Below are 2,500 nucleotides of genomic sequence, written 5' to 3'. Positions count from 1 at the left end.
TCACGGTCTTCTTCCGTGACGTCAGATCCCAGAAGGCGACTGTCTTGTCCATGGAGGCGGTGGCGACGCGACGGGAGTCGGCGGCGAAGCAGCACGCCGTCACGGTGGCCGTGTGAAGGTCACCGACGCTGTCGACGAGAGCGCCCGAGCCGGCATCCCAGATCTTGAGCGTGTGATCGAGGTCACCGGTGGAGGCGACGAGTCGACCGTCTTGCGAGAAGCGACAGCAGGTGACGAAGCCGGAGTGACGTCCGCTCCATAGCAGCTGACCCGTCGCTGTGTCGCAGACGCGCACCGACCTATCGTAGGATGCCGACGCGAACCTGGGAGCGAGGCAGAGCGTTGAAGGGATTCATTTATCGCTGTGGCTACGCGTCCGGTCATCCATTACAAATCTCAGCACAAATTCCCAAATCCACGTCACGATTAGGCCACGCCCCCTTTCAAATCGTTGATTTTACTGGATTTACTATTGCTTCAAAAGTTACAAAAACACGTTTTTTTGATAAAATATCTAAATGTAAGTAATATTTATAGTAAAAATTTATTGTTTATTGTTTTTTACTAAAAAAAAATACTTGCTCTGGAAGCTGGGCGTCCGGTAACCGGACGCGTAGCCACGGCCTTCATTTATTCATATATATATATATATATATATATTATTAATCAGTAATTTAAACAAGCGAATAGGCCAATAGGGTAACCCGTGTAACCAGTCGATACGCGGTTTCGCGCCTGAAAACATCGCCATAAAGCACGCGTTGAAGTTATGCTATTATTAATTAGTTTACTACTTACTTTTTGCAATACTTAATTGAGCAAGTAATAAACTAATTAATAATAGCATAACTACTAACACTGGTAGTATTATCAGGAGTAAGATAATATAGACTATATATATTTTACTCTTGGCTTATGGCCTATATTATCTTACTCATGCTACTACTACTACTACTACTACTACTACTACTACTACTACTACTACTACTACTACTACTCTACTACTACCGCCTCCGCCAGGTTTACTATTAGGTTGTTTAAACTATCCCTCTTACTACATTGTACAAACTTTGTACTGTCCGGGCACATGTGGCAAGATGACACGCTGTCAGTATGGCCGGTGTAGGTATGGACGGCCTTCATTGATGCACTGTTAAACAACCGCACGGTCCTGTCAGTGGAGGCACTAAGGATGTGTGAGTCGTCCATGCAGAAACAGCAGGAATTAACGCTGTCCGTGTGCTCCGCAAAGCACTTGTTGGCAACTCTAGCCAAATCATCCTGCTTCCAACCAGATTCGTCGATATCGCCACGGTCACTATCTGCAGACGCCATCGGTTAACTGCGTTGTGGTTTTATACTGTTACTGAACTTGAAATACTTGAAACAGAAGTGCAGTTGCTAAATGCCTACTACGTGTTTATAGTGGTGGTGTATATAAATATATAGTTGCTGTTAATGTGTTTCGTGGTAGGATATGATAATTCAACAGAAGAAACACGTGATTTATGATTAACAATTCGTTTAACTATAGGCCTTGGACTGGAACGGAATATTTATATCTCACATGTAGGTTGTTTGTTTAGACTTTAAAAAATTATTGTGGACAACATTGTTTATAATAATATGACGCGTTCGAAAGAACAATGTTAGCTAATGCGCGTGCACCGATCTCTCGTTCTCAGTACAGGAAAATCGGATACAGCTATAGGCACCTTATGATTATTATAATAACTAGTGGGTATGTGCTCTATACGTTTAACATGGTCTGGGGGTAGGCCTATCTCAGCATAGATTTCTGTAATAAATTCCTATCGGTAGGCCTGTGTTTATAATTAGGAGAGCGCCCTAGCCTGTAGGGTGCAAAACTACTACTTCGTCCTCGCCCGCCCTTTCTTTTGTCTCCCTTGTCGCACGCTCAGCCTCCGCTTTCTTCCACCGCCACTCAGCTATCTTCCCTGCCGCCTTCCCTCAGTCTCCCATCCTTCTCTCCCTCAGCAAGTTATATTACGTAGTTTTCTTAAGGCCGTACTGCACAAAAAGTATGAATTTAAAATGAGGAGGAGATATCCTAGCATAGATCTATATGATAAAATTCTATCAGTAGACCTCACTTATGAAATAGGAAGCAGACGTTGCATGTAGGGTCCTGGCTGCATATACCAGTCAGTACATAATCTGGCTATACGTACGTTAGTGTTTTAGCGCATGCGCAATATATCACCTGAGGAGTGATATTTTGTGATGAAAATGCATCATTAGGCTCTCAACGACGTAACATTACATTCATTTGATAAAGATAGACCATATCAAGAGCTAATAATGCCTATTACCTACTACTATAATACTAGAATTAGCTCTGGACCATATATTAGAAAAGTTCTTAGGTTGCACGATATTCAGTTGTTATATAATATAAGAGATAAGTATAAAAAAAAAATCCGGCATTTAGTTTTACACAAGCGTTTTCATCTTTATAGAATCTTATGTAATATATATA

General features: G+C 42.0%; 1 protein-coding gene across 1 annotated transcript in view; it reads right to left on the bottom strand.

Annotated features, from left to right (window-relative positions):
• LOC106815075 (WD repeat-containing protein 88-like) overlaps positions 1 to 1,335 on the bottom strand; it is a 3,934-nt gene extending 2,599 nt beyond the window's left edge. Inside the window, exons 1-2 of the mRNA XM_014819495.1 lie at positions 1,070 to 1,335; positions 1 to 323 (exon numbers count right to left, since the gene is read on the bottom strand). The exon at positions 1 to 323 is cut by the window's left edge and continues 121 nt beyond it. Of these exons, the coding sequence (XP_014674981.1) occupies positions 1 to 323; positions 1,070 to 1,335 (589 nt within the window). The remainder of the gene's footprint in view (positions 324 to 1,069) is intronic.
• Positions 1,336 to 2,500: the final 1,165 nt, after the last annotated feature.

The sequence above is a fragment of the Priapulus caudatus genome, unplaced genomic scaffold, assembly GCF_000485595.1.
Source record: "Priapulus caudatus unplaced genomic scaffold, Priapulus_caudatus-5.0.1 Scaffold1037, whole genome shotgun sequence".
Taxonomy (NCBI): domain Eukaryota; kingdom Metazoa; phylum Priapulida; class Priapulimorpha; order Priapulimorphida; family Priapulidae; genus Priapulus; species Priapulus caudatus.
This window is presented reverse-complemented; position numbering and strand designations above follow the sequence as displayed.